The sequence below is a fragment of the Grampus griseus genome (genome assembly GCF_964374135.1).
Source record: "Grampus griseus genome assembly, chromosome: 6".
NCBI lineage: Eukaryota > Metazoa > Chordata > Mammalia > Artiodactyla > Delphinidae > Grampus > Grampus griseus.
Genome location: NC_139000.1, coordinates 95,317,957 through 95,336,960, shown reverse-complemented (window position 1 = coordinate 95,336,960; position 19,004 = coordinate 95,317,957). Strand labels below are relative to the sequence as shown.

General features: G+C 45.7%; 1 protein-coding gene across 1 annotated transcript in view; it reads left to right on the top strand.

The window, feature by feature from the left end:
• Positions 1-3,984: 3,984 nt before the first annotated feature.
• The window catches only part of ROR2 (receptor tyrosine kinase like orphan receptor 2), a gene marked incomplete at its 5' end in the record, with an annotated part of 213,277 nt that continues 198,257 nt past the window's right edge, over positions 3,985-19,004 (top strand). The window contains one exon of the mRNA XM_082657268.1: positions 3,985-4,072. Coding sequence (XP_082513394.1) covers positions 3,985-4,072 — 88 coding nt within the window. The remainder of the gene's footprint in view (positions 4,073-19,004) is intronic.

Below are 19,004 nucleotides of genomic sequence, written 5' to 3'. Positions count from 1 at the left end.
TGCCAGGCATATAGGTGGCAGCTGAAGCCATGAGCTTGGAAGAGATTTCTCATTTGGGAGTGTGGAGTGAGAAGAGAGTATGGTCTAGGACCGTGCCCAGCATAACTGCCAAGTGGAGAGGTTGAGTAACAAAGGAGAACAGGAGGAAAGCCTAAAGAAGTAGCAGTGGAACCAGGAGAGCTTGGTGTCATAAAGCCAAGGGGAAACATGTGTTTTCCAGAAGGAGTGGTCCAGGATAAAGTGCTGCAGAGAGGCTGAGAAAGAGAGAAACAAAGATGTCCATTGGGTTTCATAGTCTAGGGGTCCCAGCTGACCATGGCTGAGCTGTTTGTGTGGACTCAGTGTGGAGTGAGGAAATGGAACCATCCTGTTTTACAAGTTTTGTTATTTATCCTGTTTTGTACTTAATTTTTGTATCACATGCTGCTGTCAGAGACGTGTACAATTCGGTTGAGAATTTCCCAAGTGAAAAGAAAAATGAGCAAGTGACAATTTCACTGCACTAGTTTGCATGTGCTCCCCACAAAAGCCCAGTGGGCGGAAGGCTGTGAACTGTAGTTATCAACTTTTCACATTAGGGCAGTAAAGTTTGGTATGCTCAAACACTCCAGATTCTCACTGATTGTTTTGGTTGGAGCTAGCATCTACTGAGACTCAAAAAGCACTACCCATAAAAGCAAAGAATTGATTAAATTGAATTTCATCAAAATGAGAAACTGCTGCTTATGAAAAGACATTGTAAAAAACATTAAAAGACACATCAGAGGCTGGGAGAAAATATTATCTATGTCCAAATCTTTATCTTCCTGAAATGGGCTTATATCCAGAACATATTAAAAAAACACTTAAAACTCAAAAATAAGAAGTTAAAAGATGAGCAAAAGATTTAAGCAGACATTTCACAAAAGAAGGTATACAAATGGTCAATAGACTGTTCTTCAGATACCCCAGGACCCCTTGGTCTTGAAGCCTTCACACTGGCCCATTTCTGCACCTGGAATGCTTTCCCCCAGATATCTGCATAAAGACAGGCCTAAATAATTTGAACAGATTCCTTGCTCATGCTCTTCAAAGGGTGCCTGGCTTCTTCCTGTTACTCTTGCTGGCTCACACCACGACCATTTCCTCTCCCTGTTGCCTACTGCCTGTCCTGGGGACAGCATGGCTGTGTTCAAGGTACTTGATGTGATAATCAGTTTCCTGGTATACATGCCTCCATATAGTTTCCTCCTACAACAAAGGGGTCTGGCCTGCAAAACCAACAAGATACTGTGGAAATGACTGCACATGACTTCCAAGGCTGAGTTATAAAAGACTCTGCTGCTGCCACCTGGCTCTCACTCTGGGGGAAGTCAGGCGCCATGTTGTGAGGATGCTCAAGGAGCCCTGGGGAGAGGTCTGTGTGGCCAGGAACAGAGGCTTCCTGCCCACACCCTGCATTAACTTGCCAGGCATGTGAGCAAGCCACCTTGTGAAGACCTTCCTGCCCCAGTGAAGCCTTCGGATGATGCAGCCCTGGCTGACATCCGACTGCAGCCTCATTGCAGATCCTGAACCAGGCCTAGCTAAGCCTCTCCTGAATTCTTGACCTATGGAAAGTATGTGAAATAATAAGTGTGTACTGTTTTAAGCTGTTAGGTTTGAGGGTGACTTGTAATGCAGCAATCAATAGCTAATACATGTGGGAGGGAATAAGTAGGCCCAATCTGGCTTGGGATCTAAGCCACATTCTGCCAACTATTTAGAAAATGCGTATTTCAACCCTACCCATTTATAGGTGTAAACTTATTACGTTTATCCCTCAGTTCTGAACCTGTAGAAAGGGGAGAAAGGAGGGAGTGAGGGGGGAGGTTGGGGAGAGCAGGTCAGAGTTATAGGTAGGGATACTTTGGGGAAAGAGAAATCCTGAAAAGATGATTTTTAAAAAGATTTAAGAAATTATGTGTGATATAACCCCCATTTCTGACCCCACCCAAGAAACCGTCAGCAAAAATACATGTCACTGTTTAAACTGTTGGGTCAGGTGGGGAGCCCAGTCATGTGAAAATTGCAGACAGATGGGGGGCTGAAGCATGATTAGGTCGTTTCCCCAAAGTTCACACCCAGAATGTGGCAGAGCTGCTCACCCAATGGTTCTGGAAGGACAACCTCAAGCATATGCAGTGGAAAGCAAAAGGGGTGCAGGTCCATGAAAAGGACAAAGCTTTGCTGATTAACCGGTTTTTGAAGGCAAGGCTCATAGGACCTTTCTCTGCCCTCTCTGTCTGTTTTTCATTAAATCCAGAATGGACGAGTCTGGAACTCATGCTTCAAGACCAATTCTTAAAGCCTTATTTACTCTAAAAGCATCCTTGAGGGCCCCCAGGGGAAGAAAAGGGAGGAAACACCCAAAGATAAACACCTGGCAGTCCTCACAGAACACCGGGGAGAGCGGCCCGCGGTTCAGACCCGCAACAGTGGTGGCCGGAGGAGCAGCTGTCTGCGGGCCGCTGCAGCTGGATAATGATTTTACCATCTTCTCCCATTCTGCCTTGGATCCCTGGCCGCCCCTGGCCAGTCAGAGTTAGAGTCCTTCGTCTGCTTTAGGAACGAGAACTGTGTGGGATATTCCCCCAAATAGATTCGGCAGAGACAGACAGGCCTAAATAATTTGAATAGGCGTAAGGGGCGGGGCTGGCTCAGTCACGTTGTCAGCAGACCACAGCAAGAGGACTTTTATTTCCTGCCATGTGTGAGGCGGTGGAAGGGCATTTCCAGGGGGCCGAGCTCAGGGGTCTGCGGGCCTGGCACCCAAGGCCGGGTCTCTCCCGAATTCACGCCAACTCGCAGGAAATGGTGTTTGAGCAAAAGCGCCAAACAAACTGTTCGATAATCAGTTAAAAGATAAATCGCACAAAACAAACAACTGAGCCCCTGGAGGTTCCGAATCCTTCCTCCAAGAGAGCAAAAACAAAGAAAATTCCTAAGTTACAAACAGGAGGGTCAGGCCTTCCAATTCCAGACCTTTGCATGTGTTAAGCAAAACCAAGAATAAGCAAGAAAATATGCTATTTGAATTGCGTTCAAAATGTCTTTTACAAGTGAAGCAAATTACTTCTGCATGTTCTGAGGCTCTGCAGAGAACAAATAGTGGCCTTTAATGGGTAAAATTACACAATTTGCTTTTAACAGTAAACCCAAAGCCGCGGTGGCTTCAGATAGCATCGCACTCCCGAGAGCTCCCTCCACGCAGCTCTACTCTTAGCAGTTTCTGAGCATTTTGGAGGGACGAAGTTGTCCCCACCGGGCGCAGCGTGGCGAGGAGGGGCCGGGAGTCCCCGGCGGGGACGCGGCCTGTTTCTTTCCTTGAACGTTCTGCTTCTCTTCCTCCCGCGCCGCCAGTTTCTGGGACTGGGTGGCTCTTTGGTTTGCCCCACTGTAGGCTGGCGGGGCGCAGAGTCGTCCTGAGTTACAGATTTATGACCAGGCCCCCGGGGGTCCCGCCCCCTAAAGATGGGTGCCAACTGCCCCGGGCGTCTCTTCGGCGAGGGGAGCCTACCCCGAGGTTTGGCTGTACGCCCCCAAGGCTCCACCTTTGGGGCCAAGCGTCCCGAGGAGCAGGCCCGAGGGAGGGAGCGGGAGGCACGTCCGGGGACTGAGCTGCTGCCCCCGGTCCCGGCCCCCAGCTGCCCGCGCGCCCCGCCCGCCGCAGGCGTGTCCCTCCGGCAGGGGGCGCCGGCGCCGACCTCGCTCTGCCCATCGGGGCGGGCGAGCCTGGGACCCTGCCTCCCTGCTCGCCCGCGCCCGCCCCCCGCGCTTGTCCAGGCGGCCGGAGCCGAGAGGCGCATCCCGGCCGGGAGAGGAGGAGGACCACGAGTTGCTCGAAAGGGACCAACTCGCAAAGTGCCCAGGAGAAAGGGCAGCGGACGCGCGGCCGACAGGGGTGGTGGCGCCCGGACCCCGCGCCGCGCCGGTCCCAGCGCCCCGGCCCCTACGGCCCGCGGCATGGCCCGGGGCTTGGCGCTGCCGTTGCTGTGCGTCCCATCCGTCTGGGCGGCCGCCGCTCTCCTGCTCTGCGTGTCCGGGACCTCAGGTAGGACCAGCCGGTCCGCGCCTGCCCTGGCGCACCTCCTCCGTGCGCGAGTACGGGGCTCGCGGCTCGTGCGTGTTTCCCTTCCTTCGTGATTCTGCCCTGGCCGCCGCGCCGGCGCCGCTGCTCCCGAGAGAGGGGCGCCTGACTGGGCCCCTCCGCACCCGCCTCGGCCCCGTTCCCCTGCCCGCGCCCCGCCGCGCGAGGCTGCTTTCAATAAGGCGCGCTCTGGGGACGGCTAAGTGATTCCAGAGGCCGGGGCGGGCGGCGCCGGCGCCCGCGGGGAGCCCCTAGCCGGGGGTTTATGAGGGTCGTGAGTGTGAATGCGGCCGGGCCCCGGGTCCGCAGACGTGTCCGAGGTTCTCAGCACCTTGACTCGGCCCTGCTCCCTGAGGTTCCCTTCCAGGGCTCCTGGCCCGCGGCGCCCCCCTCTGCGCCGAGGTCTCCCCAGGGCGGGCGCCGCGGTGGGACGAGGCTCGGGCAAGGGGGCTCCCTATCCCCGCCGCTTGGTTGAAAGGGGATTTGGCTTCCCTTTTGTTGGCCCCTCACCCCCTCCCCCACCGCCGGGAGGTGGCCGAAGCGGCATTTCCTGTGCCTGGGGTCCCCGGGCGGCCTTTCGGCTGATGGGGACCTGGCCTCCTTCGGGCAGGCTGGAGGGGCGGGCCCGGCTCCCGGGTGGCGTTTTCCTCGAGGGTCGAGCGATCTTGGGCGGCGTGGACCCCGGGGCGCCCAAGAGCTGCCGCCAGGTTCTGGGGGAACCTGGGGGGACCGGCCTAGGGGGCCAAGCCGTCCCGATCCCCGGGGCACCCCTGGCCTGCACCCCTCGCCAGATTCCCGCACCCTGCCGCGGCGGGGGAAGGCGGCGGGGCCTCCAGGTTTGGAGGCTGAGGGGGTTCGCCTCACGTCCCAGAAATCCGTGAGCCTCCCCTTACACGTGAGTGGGTCTCAGTGTCTCCACTCCACGCATTGCTTCCTCCCCCCCACCCCCCGCTCCATTTCTGCAGGAAGGTGAGAGTTAGGCAACAGGCGCGAGAAGGGGGCTCAGCTCTTCTCGTATCCTGCTGCCAGCTGCGCGCTCCAGGGACCAGTCCTCAGATTTAGGAATGCTGGGCAGCCTTTCCTGGGGGGCGTTTGGGTTTAAGCAAGGGCCGATTACGTCACACATCCCTTGTTACTTGATTTGGGAAAGGGGTTTGCATTTATGTCGCTGCTCCTTAAAGCATAAGCCGCTCAGGGTGCAATGTGCAATGGTAGGTAAACCAGACCTTCTAAGTCAGTCTTTGGGGTTTTAACAACATCCCTGTGGATTTCTGAACCTCTCACCCCGCTAGAATCCCTCTCGCCTTTCGAGTCTGGGGATGCATTTGCTGCGCTGTGGGAGGGGAAAGAGGGGGCTTATCCTGGCGACTCGACGTGCTTTTGCACAGCGTTTGCGTGGTGGCCTCTGGGGGTTAATTGCCCTGCAAAAGCCTACCTCCTAAACTTATGCCTGGCGGCGGTTTAAGTTGCATTTGTCAGGGAAGAGTTGGAGGTGGGTGATGTGAGAAAAGGTGATGGGTCTGTTGCTTAAATAAAGGTTGTAAGAAGACTGGAAAGACTGCTCGCATTTTAAAAGCGCAGAGTAGTTTAAACATTGCCGTCGTTTACAGTCGAGTTTAAGAAATCTCTGAGGAACGAAGCCATCCAATATCATTTTCATTAATTTTTGAACCCTGTGTGGAGGTAATTTTCTTTTTCCAGTAAAATAATAGTAATCTCTATAGGGGAGGGAGTAGGGAAGCTGTTTATAATTCTTTTCCTTCTGGAATGCTAGGCTAGCTGGAAATTCAAAGAATATGATCATATTCAAAACTATGAATACAATTTTATGATTACAGGAGATTCGAGTGTTTGGCATCTTTTCTGCTGTAAAGAAGAATCCCTGTAATTTGAGTGTATTTTATACACAAAACATAAGTTACTATGTAAAAACATGGAAAAGTTATTCTAAAAGGATTTATAAGTTCTACATTTTTATAGAAGACTCTGTTCCTTAACGAGACAAATACCTGATTTGGGACCGTGTGCCCCGCCTGAGTAGGTTAGGCTGGGAGTTTTGGGGTCCCCCACCCCAATTTTGACAGTGCAGTGTTTGCTTCTGGCCCAGATCCCTGGAGTGATGGTGGTAATAAATAATGATAGTGATCCATTTGGAAGTAAGTAAATGAAAACATCTTGAATAAGAAGACTTTATGGAAAAAGAAAAGTTTTTATATACTCTATAGTAAGGAAGCATGTTTTTCTTATTATGGCTGTGTACTAAGCAAAGAAGAATCACACATTTGAAAATTTTCAATGTTTAACAGTGAGAGCAAGTTTAACCCTCACGTCTACTTGATAAAAATGCCATCTGGAGAAAATGACCACCACTGACCCTGTGTAACGTTCCTGTGAGCTGCTGTGCTAAACTGTTTATAAAAATGGCGTTAGGTGACCGAGGGGCTCTAGTCAGTGAGGCTGAACTCCTGATTAGTAAAGCAAGTCATAGTTAGAAAACTTAACAAGAAATCTGCTTAATATTTTGCAAGCAGAAAAGCAACATGGGTTTAAAATGGTGCGTTTACCAAGAGTAGTTTTTGGTGAGAGTGATCTGCAGATTTACGAGGCAATGTGAAATAACATTTGTATTATTATTGCTAAACCGTTTTTGTATTGTTTGGTCAAAATACCGCCGTAATTATTGTTTGTATGTCAGTCTCTGTTATGGTGTGATTTGTAGTGAATTACTTGTTCCCTGAGAACGTTTTGTCTCTTTAGCCTCGGTTTAACCTCTGAGACATTTAAGCCTGGCAGAGTTTGGGTTTAATGCCTATCCTCTGGAATCTTTTTCTGAGATCAATGGGATAGAAATGCCGGAGTAGGGGAACAGCCCGTCTGACAGGTAGGGAAGATTAATCCCCTAAAGGGGGATTTCTAAAGCAAGGTTTCAGCCGGAGAAGTGGCGCTCCTTTAAAATGCATTCCACGGGAGGCCAGGATGTGGAAAGTTATCATTATCATTGAAATGGAAACTGGGTGTGAAAGGCTTGGCCTCCCTAATCTGCAGAACTCTTGACTACTCTGATTAAAAAGTGTAGGAAATTTGTGTACTCTGTAACTCTTTTCCCAGGGAGAGCTGTAATTATACAATTCCAAGTTGTCAGGGAAAAGAAAGTGGGCTACTGTTATCTGAACCCAAGGTTTAAAACCATCTTCTAAAATGCTCGTTGATGTCAGGGGCCTTTTGGTATTTATCTCGTCCATTCCCTGGGAACCTGGAGGGGAACCGGCAGCATCCTGTGCTTACCACCTGGAGAAGGGCTGGGCTGCGGAGCTTTGGGTTTACCCTGCTGTGCCCTACGGGGAGCTCCCTATGGGCTGTGACATATTTCTGTTCATGGTGAAGAAAGTTGTCATTAAGATATTTTCTTCTTTGGGGACCTGTGGTGACTGCCAGGTGGACTCCATGAATACCATACAGTGGAAGGTGTCAAAAGCAGAGTAACCAGGGGGGATTTGCTTTGCAGAGGAAGCGTTACTGGTTAAGTCTGGATTTTCCATGGCCAATAGTAATTTCGTGAAAGGACAGTTGGGCTGGTTTTGAAAACATCGCTTCTCAGTGACTCTGGGTTCTTTGGTTTTGTATTGTTGGACTGCATCACTGTAACAGAAACACTAGGAGTTCGGTGGGTAGTGCGGGCTTCTTGAGTTTTGAAGTAAAAATCTAAGCAACAAGAGTAGCTCTGGCTCACTAATTATGGCTGCAACTGGCTGGGGTTTGTACCAGCCTCCTTTTTCTAGTATGTATTTATTTGGTTTTGCCGAGGAGCTTGCCAAGTTGGAAATGAGGGTGGGACAGCTCTGCTTGCATGTGCTGTTGTCTAAAATACGTCTGGGGTGTGATCTGTTTAAAATCATATTAGCAGAGTGGCCAAGGAATTGTTGAACATTAGGAAGGCTTTTCAAAAATAAGGAATTGTGTCGGTGTGGTTTGTGTTATTTTGGGGATTTCTGGGTTTTTTTTTCTTTCCCTCAAGTTCTATCTCTGAAAGAACCAAAAAAAAAAAAAAAAAATCAAAAGCCAAAGGGAAGGAAATAATTACAGAAAAATTTAGCCTAATTAGACTAAGTGGCTTGTCCTCCAGAAAGTCTTAAGTTCCAGTGGGATGTGGTGTGTGTGTCTTTAATTGTCACTGGAATGAGCTTCAGTAAGCACTCTGTCACTTTTGAGATGTTATCCGGGGAGAATGTGGCTGCTTCTTCAAATCCTCCTGGAGTGGGGGAGGGTTTTCCCCAAGTCCCCAAAGCTGCCAGCCTAATAGTTTCCACACACCCAGTGCCCTCCTGGAGGGCTAGTTAACCCAGCGCGCACTTAAATGACAGAAATCCTCATGGTAGACTTGTGCTGTGGAGTATAGTAGCCGCTAGGCACATGTAGCTATCTAGGTTAAAATTAATTAAACTGAACTGAACCGAAAGATTCAGTTCCTCCACCGCACCAGCTGCATTTCAGTGGCCGCGTGTGGCGGCGGCTCAGATGGCCCAGGTACGTAGAGGACATTTCCAGCATTGCCGGAAGCTCTGTGGGCCACTCTCCTGTTTGTCCAGGGTCTGTGTGTTGGTCACTGTTGCTTCAGGAACAGTCTTGTGGAGTCCAGAGCCAAAGAGGAGCTTCGCCTTGTTTGCTTAGAGTTCTGTTTGTTGACTGTGGGAGATTGGAAGGCAAAAATGAAATGGATTGACTCTAATCGGTGGAACTAGAGGGCCCTGCCCCAAGAGGGGCTTAGCAGAGGTGTAATGATGACCAAGGCAGCAAAACCTTAGCGTATATGCTTGCATACTGCACAGTGCTGATATGAGGGAAATGTTAGCTTTAAAGAATTTGCATGTGAGGGGCTAAACGAGATTATGTGAACACGTGTGTGCACACTCACGTATGTGTTCGCGTGTGTTTGGGAGAGGGCACACCATGGCTTCAGTGCCATTAAAAAAGCACATGCAATGGTGATAGTGACGACTGTTTCCTCAAATTAGGCTGTCTGACGAAATGGGAGATCTTCAAGTGGTGAAAGGAAACAAATGTCAATGGAAGAAGGTTTAAAGTGCAGATTCAAAAGAATCCCAGCACAAGAAAGGCAAAGGAAACCTGCCCCGTGCCTGGCACATTGGGGGCATGCAAAAGCAGTTTCCCACGTGGGGAACGAAATCACAGTAGGGGAGGAAGAGGGAATGGGGAGATGACATCTGAGGCCATACTTATGGACGAATTCACAGTCCAATCTGAACTGAGTCTTACATGCATCAGATATGATTTGCCAAAGACTTCCTGGAGCAAGCATATCTGTGATAACGCCTGTTAGCGGCCAACCCTCGCAAGATCTTCTCCTTTACCTCTGGTAACCCGCCATGTGGGATGTGGTGGAATGTGTTTGTGGAATGTGTTTGCAGACCGGAAAGGGCTGAGAGAGGAGGGCAGATGTGGGAAGAGGCAGTAGGAACCAAGAGCAGCCAGAGCACCGTCCACAGAGAAGGGGAAATCGTGTGGAGTCAAGAGTCTGAGGATCTTAGCTCCCAGGCAAATGCAGGATGTGATGCAATAAGCAGGGCAAGGCATGGCGAGCTGCAGCCACGTTTTTGGAGGATAATTTGGCAGCAGCCGGGGGTGGGGGTGGGAAAGCTAAGAGGGTAGTGGTTGCACCCAAGAAAGGAGGTGCATGAAGAATCAAGGGGCTTGGTCTTGGATTTGTTGGGGGAATTCCCAGGAATTCCTGGGAGGAGCATCCTGGGAGAAAACTGATGCGGAAGGGAAAGTTCAGTCATTCCTTAGGGGTCTGGAGCAGGGATGCACACAACATTTTGGCTCCTGGAAGACAATGGGCATTGGGAAGGAGAATGAGTAGGATTTGTGGGATGATGAGGAATTGAGTGAGGACTTAAGAGTTCCATCTAAAATAGGGAGCAGCCCACAAATGAATGGCAAGACGGGTGTAGGAAGGGAGTGAGGGGTCACAGGCTGAGAATGCTTTTAGGCACAACCTCTGGGTCATATTCAGTTAAGTGTCCACCTTGCTGTCCTTTTGTAGGACGTTATTTTATGTTTTCAACTCTTATAGAACATTTGGAAATAACATATGGAAATTGGGAATTTTCCTCCCAACAGTGAAATAACTCCCAGGTCACCATAGTCTTTGTATAACATTGGATACGTTTCTAGAGGAGCTTAAAGTCTACAGGAAGAGTGGTGACAAGGGGGGGCTCTGTCTTAAGTGAACATGAGATGTGGAGGGAGGGCAGGAGTGGAGGGACTGGCTGGTTGTGCATCTGCTTATTTTGCAAAAAGAAACACGGAAAGGGGAAACCATAAAGTGACACCTCAGATCTTTTCTTAATTAAGGGAAAATATGCATAAAAGAGACCTTTTAAGCCATTTTTAAGTGTACAGTTCACTAGCATTAAGTATCTTCACACTGTTGTGCCACCGTTGCTACCATCCATCTCCAGAACTGTTTTCATTCCCCAGACTGAAACTCTGCCCCCATTCAACAACAACTCCCCATTCCCTCTTCCAGCCCTGGCAGTCACCATTCTACTTTCCATCTCTATGAATTTGACTATTATAGTATCTCAAATAAATGGAATTATATTATTTGTCCTTTTGTAACTGTCTTCTTTCACTTAACATAGTCTTTTCAAGGTTCATCTGTATTGTAACATGTGTTACTACTTTTTTTAAGGCTGAATAATACTCCATTATACACACACGTGTGCATACATACCATGCATATACCACATTCTGTTTTTCAGCTTTTTCTGTCTTTCGGTGGACATTTGGGTTGTTTCCTCCTTTTGGCTCTTGTGAATAGTGCTGTTATGAACATGGTACACAGATATCTGTTCAAGTCCTTGCTTTCAGTTCTTTTGGATGTACACCCAGAAGTGGAATTGCTGGATCATATGGTCGTTCTATGTTTAACTTTTTGGGTAACCGCCATACTGTCAACATTTGTTATTTTCTGTTTTATTGATAACAGTCATCAAAATGAGTGTGAAGTGGTTTTAATCTCATTGTGGTTTTGATTTGCATTTTTCTAATGATTAGTGACGTTGAGCATTTTTTCATGTCATTTGTATACATTTCATGGCCATTTGTATATCTTCTTTGGATATGTCTGTTCAAATCCTTTGCTCATTTTTTAATCATATTGTTTGGGTTGTCTTGGTTGAGTTGTAGGAGTTCTATGTGTTCTAGATATTAACTCCTTATCAGATATATGATTTACACATATTTTCTTCCATTCTGTGGGTTGCTTTTACACTCTGTTGATAATGTCTTTTGATGCACAAAAGTTTTTAATTTTAATGAATCAATTTATGTTTTCTTTTTTTTTTGGTTTTACCTGTGGTTTTGGTGTCATATCCAGGAAATCATTGCTAAGGTCAATGTCATGAAGCTTTTCCACTATGCTTTTTTTCTGAAAGTTTTTAGTTTTAGCTTTTTTTAGGTCCTTGATCCATTTGGAGTTAATTTTTATAGATGGTGTAAGGTAAGGGTCCAGTTTCATTATTTTGAATGTAGACATACAGTTTTCCCAGCACCCTTTGTTGAAAAGTTTGTTCTTTATTCATTGAATAGTCTTGGCATCCTTGTCATTTGCTACATATGTAGAGTTTATTTCTGGGCTCTCTATTCCATTGGTCTATGTGTCTGCTCTTAAGCCAGTGTTTTGATTATTGCAGCTTTGTAGTATGTTTTGAGATCAGGAAGTATGAGTGTTCCAACTTTGTTTTTTGAGATCAGGAAGTATGAGTGTTCCAACTTCGTTTTCTTTTTCTAGACTGTTTTGGCTATTTGGGATCCCTTGAAATTCCATATGAATTTTAGGATAGATTTTCTATTTCTACAAAAAGCGTCACTGGGATTTTGATAAAGATTGCACTGAATCTGTACATTGCTTTGGATAGTACGGACCTCTTAACAAGTCTTCGAGTCCACAAACACAGGCTGTCTTTCCTTTTATTTAGATGTTCTTTAATTTCTCTCAACAATTTTTCAGTGTACAAGTCTTTTATCCACTTGATTGAATTTATTCTTAGTATTTTATTCTTTTTGATGCTTTGTGGATGGAAATGCTTTCTTAATTTCATTTTTGGATTGATTTTTTTTAGTGTATAATAGTGCAGCTGATTTTTGCCTGTTGATTTTGTATCCTGCAAATTAGTTTAATTAGTTCAAATAGATTAGTTTAAATAGTTTAATTAGCTCAAATTAGCTCAAATAGAATTTTTGTGTATCTGTATGTAGGATCATGCCATCTGTGAACAGAGATAATTTTACTTCTTTCTTTCCAACTTTGGATGCCTTTATTTCTTTTTAAATTTTTGTCTAATTGCTCTATCTAGAACTTCCAATATTATATTTAATAGAAGTGGTGAAAGCAGACATCCTTGTCTTGTTCCTGATCTTAGAGAAAAAGCTTTCAGTTTTTCACCATTGAGTATGAAGTTAGCTGTAGGCTTATCATATATGGCCCTTACTATGTTAAGATAGTTTCTTTCCATTCTTAGTTCATTCTGACATATTTTTGTATGAACATGTTAATGTTCTACATGTTCAAAAAATAAAATTAAATCACTGAAAATGGCAGGAAACTAAAGCTGAATACAAACAAGTAAGTCCAACTATAAAAGAAACCTGTTGGGTGGGCCAAGAAGTGCCTTCGGTTTTTTAAGTAAAAATAAAGGACACATTTTTCATTTTCACCAAGAACTTTATTGAACAGCACATTCACCCTTTTGTTCCACTACCATCTGCCATTTTTCAGGCAACTTCATAATTCCATCTTCCCAAAACTTTTTATCTTTTTGAGCAAAGAACTGTTCCAGGTGCCTTTTACAGCCTTCCAGGGAATTGAAATTTTTTCCATTAAGAGAACTTTGTAAAGACTGAAATAAATGGAAATCCAAAGGTGCAATGTCTGATGAATACAGCAGATGAATCAAAACTTCCAGCCAAGCTGTAACAGTTTTTGCCTGGTCATCAAAGAAACATGGGGTCTTACATTATCCTGATGGAAAAATTTTTTTTTTTTTTGACTAATTCTGGATGCTTTTCGTGGAGTGCCACTTTCAGTTGGTCTGATTGGGAGCAGTACTTGTTGGAATTAATCGTTTGGTTTTCCGGAAGGAGCTCATAATAGAGGACTCCCTTCCAATCCCACCAGAAACACAACATCACCTTCTTTGGATGAAGACTGGCCTTTGGTGTGGTTGGTGGTGGTTCATTTCTCTTGCCTCATGATCTCTTCTGTTCCATGTTGTTGTACAGTGTGTACTTTTCATCGCCTGTCACAATTTGTTTCAAAAACAGAACATTTTCATTACGTTTAAGTAGAGAATCGCATGGGGAAATACGGTCAAGAAGGTTTTTTTCACTTAACTTATGTGGAACACAAACATCAAAGTGATTCACATAACCAAGCTGGTGCAAATGATTTTCAATGCCGGATTTGGATATTTTGAGTATGTTGGCTATTTCCTGAGTGGTATAACATTCATTGTTCTCAGTTTATGTCTCGATTTGGTCACCATCAACTTCAGCTGGTCCAGTTGACCGTGGAGCATTGTCCAGCGAGAAATCTGCAGCACGAAACTTCGCAAACCACTTTTGACACATTTGATCAGTCACAGCACCTTCTCCATACACTTCACAAATCTTTTTTTGCATTTCAGTTGCATTTTTACCTTTCTTGAAATAATAAAGCAGGGACTTCCCTGGTGGTCCAGTGGTAAAGAATCCACCTTTCAATGCAGGGGACACGGGTTCCATCCCTGGTCGGGGAACTAATATCCCACATGCTGCGGGGCAACTAAGCGTGCTTACCACAACTACTGAGCTCGCACACGTCAACTAGAGAGCCCGTGTGCCACAGACTACAGAGCCTATGTGCTCTGGAGCCTGTGCCACAACTAGAGAAGAGAAAACCCGCACGCCACAGCTAGAGAGAAGCCTGTACGCCTCAACGAAGATCCCACGTGCTGAAAGGAAGATAGGGCCAGGATAGGTAAAAATATAAGATGAGCCAGGAGCGTAATCTTATGATAGAAAGTGAACAGAAACAATGGGAACATATCAAATGTACAGTTGCCAGCTTGGAGGCGTTCCAGCGGTCAAATCTCCAACAGGTTAAGCGTCAAATAAATAAGGACAAGCATGGATTATACGTGGAACAAAATAGGAATCTATGATTCAACACCGATAAGTAAATAAGTACAATTGCCCCTCTGTATCTGTGGATTCTGCATCCTCGAATTCAACCAACCATGGATCAAAAATATTTAAAAAATTCTAGAAAGTTCCAAAAAGCAGAACCTGCATTTTCTGCACACTGGCAACTATTTACATAGCATTTACATTGTATTTACAGCCTTTTACATAACATCTGCATTGTATCAGTTGTTATAAGTCATCTAGACATGATGTAAAGTATACGGGAGGATGTGTGTGTAGGTAATATGCAAATTCTACTGCCATTTTATATAAAGAACTTGAGCATCCTTGGATTTTGGTATTTGCAGGGGGTTGGGGGTAGTGGGGTGGCCCTGGAACAATCCCCTACAGATACTGAGAGACAACTATATAGTTAAATACATGCATTATTTTCCTAGGGCCGCTGTAATAAAGTACTACAAACTGGGTGACTTAAAACAACAAAAATTGTTTTTCTTACAGTTTTGGAGCCTGCAAGTCCAAAATCGAGGTGTCAGCAGTCCATGCTCCCTCCGAAGGCCCTGAGGGAGAATCCTTTTTTGCCTCTTTCAGTTCCTGGTGGCTCCCATTGTCCCTTGGCTTGTGGCAGCATCACTCCAATCTCTACACCATCTTCACATGCCCTTCTTTCCTAGATGTCTCTCTGTGTCCATTCCTCTTCTTATAAGGGACAGCAGTTATTGGATTTAGACCCACTTTAAATCCAGGATGATTTCATCCTGAGATCCTTAACTCATTACTTCTGCAAAAACTATTTTCAAATAAGGTCACATTTGAAGTTTTGGATGGATATGAATTTTGGGGGACACTATTTAACCCACTACATTACATAAATGAACAGAATAGAGAGGGAACAGAGGGTACTTCCATACAGTAAAATGCAGGCTAATAAAATTGAGGTGACTTTAAAAAATTATGATTTGCAGCAATAATTGTGCAAATTGATTTGGGCGATGAATGTTGAATGCAATTAAATGGGGCCATGTTTGATGGGGAGCAGGGAATGTCCATGGCTCAGAGTATTTCCCCACAGAGCCTTTATTTGCAAGGGGACAATTAGCAGCTACAGACTGGAGAAAGCAGACGTCATCTAACTCTGTGACCAAGGCTTACATCACCACTGTGGGCAGGTGGACATAGTCCTTCCAACAAGGGCATTGATTAGCCTGCATTCCAGCTGGGGATGCAGAACCTGAGTCTCATGGTGACAAAAACCAGCAAGCCCGGGCTTCCCTGGTGGCGCAGTGGTTGAGAATCTGCCTGCTAATGCAGGGGACACGGGTTCGAGCCCTGGTCTGGGAGGATCCCACATGCCGCGGAGTAACTAGGCCCGTGAGCCATGGCCGCTGAGCCTGCGCGTCTGGAGCTTGTGCTCCGCAACAAGAGAGGCAGCGATAGTGAGAGGCCCGCGCACCACGATGAAGAGTGGCCCCCGCTTGCCACAACTAGATAAAGCCCTCACACAGAAACGACAACGCAACACAGCAAAAATAAATAAATTAATTAATAAACTCCTACCCCCAACATCAAAAAAAAAGAAAGAAAAGTTAACTCTACAGGCAAGAAAAACCAATCCTTCCTCAAAAAAAAAAAAAAAAAAAAACCCCAGCAAGCCCAAATGGAGGGGCATTTTATTAAATAACTGGCCTGTAGTAGAAAACCTCAGTGTCGTGAAGGGTAAAAAACAGCCAACAAACAGGTCCAGCTTAAAGGAGACGACAGGAGGAGACAAGTAAATACAGAGTGTGATTCTGGACAGGACTGGGTTAGAGTGAAAACTGATGTGCACATCATTGGAACCTCTGATGAAATTGGAATATGGAGGTAAAGTATTTAAAAGTGTTGTCAAAGTTCACTTTCCTGAGTTTGTCAATTTACGGAGATACCGTAAGAGGACATCTTTGGTCTTAGGAAGTATGTACTCAGTGTTAAGGGGTAAAAAGCATGATGTCTGCAACCTACTCTCAGACAGTTCAGAATAAAAAAACAGTGTGACTATGGAGACAGAAAAGTGAAGTATATGGGTGAAATGTGAAAAATAAGTGAATCTGGGTAATGAATATGGAGCAGTTTCATGTATGAATCTTCCAACTTTTAGGTAAATTTGAAATTATTTCAAAATAAAGGACTAAAATCATGTTAATTGATACAAATGTATGACTGTAGCCAGTGGAATCAACAATAGAGTTGAGCATATTCTCTTAAGAGAAAGACTCAAATAGTTATAATTTTATGGGAAATGGTGTCAGACCTCATCCAGGGATGGGGCAGGGCAGGTTCCATGTGCCTTTCAGGCCAGACAGAGTTTCATCAAGGAATGAAGACAATTATAGGACAGATGAGGGGGTCTGTATCCAGAATACATAAAGAAGTCATAAATAAAGAAAGTAAATGTTCCAGTTAAAAGAGGGACACAGAGTACAGCAGGCAGTTTGCAGAAAAACAAATACAAACAGCCCAAAACTTAAGAGTTTGGCCTTAGGATTCAAGAAAATGCAAATTATGAGGCAGTTATCCCAATGTTCTTCTGACTGAGCTTTGCCTGAAGTCAGAAGTGGGTATTAAGTAGCAGGTTAGTAATGATGCGGGGAGGGTGGGTGGCACAGTGGTGTGTAAGCTACCACTTTGAGGGCTGTGTGACATTTAAAATACACATATTCTGTGGTCTGCTCTAAAAAAATACATGCATGCCTGAGAGGCATCCTGTTCACAGCTCCACCATTTCTAATAGTGAAAGTTGGAAATATCAACATGCCTTTTAATGGGAGCCAAATAATCGAACCGGCACCATGTCTCAATTGTGGATTATTGTACAGCGGCTAAAATGAAGATGGAAATCTGTGGATGTCAACGGAGGGAGAGTTCAAAGCAAGATTCTGGATAAGGAGAAAATCAAGTTGCACAGGGATATGTGCTGCATGGGATTGATCTAAAAATCCCACCTCCCTCCCCCATTTCTGCGGATATAACGGTCTCTAGAATAAGGTCTCCAATCTACACGTCAGACTGACAACAGTGGTTACCCTGGGAGAGATGGGAAGACATAGGAATCTTCAGGATCTTTGATTCCATCATATCTCCTGTGCTAGGGATTACTTTACTGGATCCTGTCTTTTAGCTCCTGGGGGATGACATTTATGTCTACACGTTTACATACATTAGCAGGAACTGTTACACAATGACCTCCTCCCTCCCATCATCTTTCCCTTTGCTTTGTGAGAAGTTCTTGTCCAGCTCTGGCCAGAGGGGAAGGTGAAGGAAAAACATGGAAAGTCAGTTTGTTGAGGACATTGTGGAAGTTCGTAGGTAATTCATAAGCTCTTCAGGGGTGCATGTTGATCTTTGGGGTGTTCTATGAGCGGGTAAAGAAATGGAAGTTTGGGGATGCAGGAAACTCACAGTTAGTTCTCTGAGTTGTCAGATTCTCTTGGCTTTACAAATATTTGATCCAAATTCCATCCTGAACATATTTAACGGTTTTAGAGCTGTCACGAAGAATACCCCTAAGGTCGCTTCATACCAGCCCCGTGGTGTGTCAGTGGGCATCTTTGGGTCTGCTTGTTTTGGTGCAGATAGGAGCAGCCGTCTCTGTTTAAGCCTAGAATCCTGAGTTTGCTCTGAGCGCTGCTGAAATACTTTTCCTTTGTGTAAATGCCCACAAGAGTCAGAATTTTCTTGATATTCTGAAACTAAAGCAAAACACAAGAAATATAAAAGGACGTTGAGGTAGAAATATGATTGGAGCTGTCTTTCAAAATGTACAGTTTCAAGTTTTTATGGCTATTAAGATGAAGTTCGTTGCTTTCACTTAATGACTGTATTATAAAGAGAATAGTATACAGTTACAGGTTGAATAGCGTTTTCCCCCCAAAGATACAGTGTTGGAGTCCTAACCCCCAGTACTTCAGAATGTGACCTTATTTGGAGATAGGGTCTTTACAGAGGTAACCAAGTTAAATTGAGGTCATTAGGGTGGGCCCTAATCCAATATGACTGGTATCCTTATAAAAAGAGGAAATTTGGACACAGCCCTACGTACACAGAGGGAAGACCATGTGAGGACACAGGCAGAAGGTGGCTGTCTGCAAGCCAAGGAGAGAGCCCTCAGGAGAAACAACCCTGCCCGCACCTTGATCTTAGACTTCCAGCCTCCAGAACTGTGGGAAGATGAATGTCTGTAGTTTAAGCCCCCTAGCCTGTGGTGCTTTGTTAAGGCAGACTGAGCTGACTCATACATACACATCTGCACGTACCTGCGTGCTAATCAAGTACGGCTTTCTATTGATTTTCTTTTCGGAGCATCTGCATTGGAATTTATTTGATAAAAATGTTCCACTGCTAACGGACACTCCTGTCAATGAGCCCATCGCGCCTGGGGTAGTAGCTAACTGGCTTGACCCCACAACTGGTTAGTATTGTGGTCAGGAGTCAGTGTTACCAGGCCCAGCATGGACTGCAGTCAGGGTGCCTGTCTATGCCTATGGCCTGACTCAGGCGAGTCCCTTGGCATCAGAGGGCAAGTCCACTTCCTGGAAAGCTTGTTGTCTGGGGCTGCTGCTCTGGACAGCGCTGCGGCCAGGCCTGTGTGGCCTCTGGAGCACCTCTGTGTAACCAGCCCTGTGTCCAGGCCTGCTCTGTGGACGTCACTGGT